The sequence below is a fragment of the Contarinia nasturtii genome, unplaced genomic scaffold (genome assembly GCF_009176525.2).
Source record: "Contarinia nasturtii isolate CC-2019 unplaced genomic scaffold, AAFC_CNas_1.1 Cnas_scaffold_3822, whole genome shotgun sequence".
NCBI lineage: Eukaryota > Metazoa > Arthropoda > Insecta > Diptera > Cecidomyiidae > Contarinia > Contarinia nasturtii.
In genome coordinates this window covers 1-3,386 of record NW_022201119.1, presented here as the reverse complement: position 1 = coordinate 3,386, position 3,386 = coordinate 1, and the positions used below count along the sequence as shown (strand labels likewise).

General features: G+C 30.7%; 1 protein-coding gene across 1 annotated transcript; it reads left to right on the top strand.

Moving 5' to 3' along the window:
• Positions 1 to 2,093: 2,093 nt before the first annotated feature.
• LOC116350182 (putative ankyrin repeat protein RF_0381) lies at positions 2,094 to 3,011 on the top strand (the record flags this gene model as incomplete). Its single annotated transcript, XM_031781915.1, has 5 exons — positions 2,094 to 2,175; positions 2,384 to 2,488; positions 2,553 to 2,651; positions 2,731 to 2,835; positions 2,913 to 3,011. Coding segments are annotated over exons 1-5 (490 nt in total), but the record flags the coding sequence as incomplete, so codon positions are not given.
• Between the last annotated feature and the right edge of the window lie 375 nt (positions 3,012 to 3,386).

Here is a 3,386-nt window from a genome sequence, read left to right as displayed (position 1 = left end):
TGCTTTGGTTTTGATATACAGTGAATCTAATATTTTTGGTAGACAAAATTTTGCATGACACACTCCACTCACACGCCATTCGCATATGAATCCTATGTTAGTGGAGAGTTTCTCTGCTTACTTGGCTTGTTATTTTGTCTATCAAAAAAATTAGATTCACTGTACAATCAATTTTTGATACAGTTTCCTTGAAAAAATCACAAAAAAAAAATGAATTTTTGTATGGGAGCCATGTCTGTATAATATCTTAATGGTGTGAAACTTTGAAAATTTGAAGAGATTTCAATGCATAATAGGGGACCTCCCATAAAACCTGTGCAAAGTTTCACAACATTAAGATAGCATACAGACATGGCTCCCATACAAAAATCCAAATTTTTTGAGACTTTAGTTATGAAAAGTGTTTCAATAATAATTTTTAAGGCAAAATTGACGTCAGACATATTTTTTTATAGTGTTTTATTAGAAAATAGAATACTTTCAAATGTCGTACAAATGGGTTCATCATGAAAATGTGAAAAATCTTTTCTCGAGTTCTTCTGCTATTAAATTAAAGAATAATTCGATGCCAAGGTTTGAACATATTTTTTGGTCTCGAACTTTACGCCGCTTGAAAGGCTTGAAAAATGGAACAAATATTATTTTGAACTTGCTTAATAAAATACGCAAATACCACCGTGCGGAAAAGTTCGTCTTACTCCCGTAAGACTCTTTATTTTTATGCAATGTTTACTCATATAAAAACAAATGTCGGTGTACACGTCCATTTAACGTTAAAGATAAGCGTCACGTTATTTTTTGTTAAAAAATTGTTGTCGAATAAAAAACACACGATGTAAATAATATTTTAGGAGCGTGGCGGTTTAAAAATTCTGTTTGAACAAAAATCAGTTGATTTGAGTGCTGTTGCATTGACATATAGTCTATAGCGCTTGCTCTCTTCTAACGCAGTGAGCGTCGTTCAACGTCATACGCTGTCCTTGTCATTCTTCCACTCTTTTGGTTAAACCAGAAAGGAGCAAGCGCTATAGAATACATGTCAATGCAACAGCACTCAAATCAACTGATTTTTGTTCTAAAATAATTTTTAAGCCGTCACGCTCTTAAAATATTATTTACAACGTGTTTTTTTTATTCGACAACAATTTTTTAACAAAAAATAACGTGACGCTTATCTTTAACGTTAAATGGACGTGTACACCGTCATTTGTTTTTATATGAGTTAGTTCCATTCATATAAACTACATAATTAAATCAAATGCTCGTCCAAATAATAAATAATAAAACAAATAAATCCAAATAAGAAACTGTTTTGATAATTTTGTTCAAATGAGAAAGAATGTGAAAACTTTTGCGAGTACTCTAGCATGTTTCGTTTTATTAATTTATTTTTTTAATTTTATTAAGTTTTAAAATATTTCAATCCACAACATACTTTTTGGCCTCGAACTTTATGATTCTGCTTGAAAAGCTTGAAAATACGAACAAATTTTATTTTGAATTTGTCTAATAAAATACTTATGGACCACCTTATGAGGAAAAGTTCGTTTTTCTGTTGTAAGGCTCTTTTTTGCGAATGTTTAACCCTTTCGCACATACAACGCTGTGCTCACACACAAAAGTAAAATATCTTATCACTGTTTAAATATTTTAAAGCAATTGGCTTTCTGTAGCAAATGTGGACAAATCTAATTGGTTGTTTTGACATAAATTTAAAAATCAGACCATTATATTGAAAATTGAAAATGAGATTATTTCACAATCATTTAACCTCGTGTCTTTGCTATAAATATGGAGATTAAACACAGCAAGTGATCATTCTGATGTGCAAGATTATTTCCGCAGTTTTACATTTCGGTTCTCAATTTTATTATAAGAATAGTGTTCGCGTGTAACTTAATTGAATCAAATTGTTAATAAATCCCTTTATTCCATTCCCACATTCGTAAATTGTTCAATCCAACCAAATAAGATGATGAAATTTATATTTGTGATCGTTTTTTTCGTCGGTGCGAGTGTACAAGGTAATTTTATGCGAAGATAAATCAAATACCGAAACTTCAACACGCCTAGTAACAAATCTGATATGAATTATGTCAATGTTTTCAATCATTTTCTCAGCTAATGACAACGCCACTGATGGCAGTAAATATATTTACAAGGCCATTAAATCAGGTTAGTCGAAGACAATGAATGTTCCTTTAATTGAATCATTTCATATAACCACAATGGTTTTTAATTATTTTCCATTTTAATTTTAATAGAATTAATTGTGCATGTTTCTTCAAAAAAATAAATAAATTAAATAAATAAATGTTCGGAATAATATTCAAACTCAATAGTCCATAATCAAATTAAAATAAACTCCGTTCATTAAATCTAGGCAAAGTCGATATAGTCACATTTCTAATCGATAATGGTGCAAATGTGAATGAATTCAATGAAAAAATTTCCATATTAACACCACTTCAATTGGCTGTTGCTGAAGGTATTTTTCAATTGTGAATTGAAAAGAAATGGATTTGTTCATAAGAATTTGATATATTCTGCAGGCCAAACTGAGATATTTAAAATTCTCATTGAATATGGAGCTGATGCGAACTATGTAAACAAGAAACGAATGACTCTACTTCATATAGCAGCAATGTTCGGTAATTATGCATAATTTTGAATAAACAATTTCTTATCTGCGCGCACATAGCTAATCAATGTTACTTTATTAACGTTCAGATAATTTGGAAATATGCGAAATCCTAGTCGCAAATGGAACAAACGTGAATGCTAAAGACGTGAATGCTGAACAGTTGACAGCACTCCATTACGCCACTGTCTATGGTAAGTGCCTATATGTTCAGAAACTAGACTTAATTTTAGAGGATTCAAGCTAACTGATCATCTGCTTAATATTTCAGGCTCAAATGACACGGTTGAATATTTAATTGCACACGGAGCAAATGTAACTGCCGAAACTTCTGATAGAAATACACCCTTACACATGGTTGCCATGAATGGTATATATTTTCTCTTTCTGTTGAGTTATAAATAAAAGTTGATTCTTTTCAATTTCAGGAAATTTGAAGATTTGCAAAAGTCTAATCGCACATGGAGCTAATGTTAACGTTACAAACAACATAAATTTTACACCTTTACATATCGCAGCTTTTCTTGGTATTTTTTCATTTTTTTAAAAAAATAATTAACATTATATGTGTACGATCAATGCGTCAAAGTATTAAATTCATTTCATTGATGTTTCAGGCAATAAGGAAGTGGCTGAATATCTGATCATACAAAGAATTAATATCAATGCTACAGATATGCGTATGATGACGCCTCTTCATTGGGCTTACTTTGCAGGTCATTCCAAACATTTCAAAATAAATATT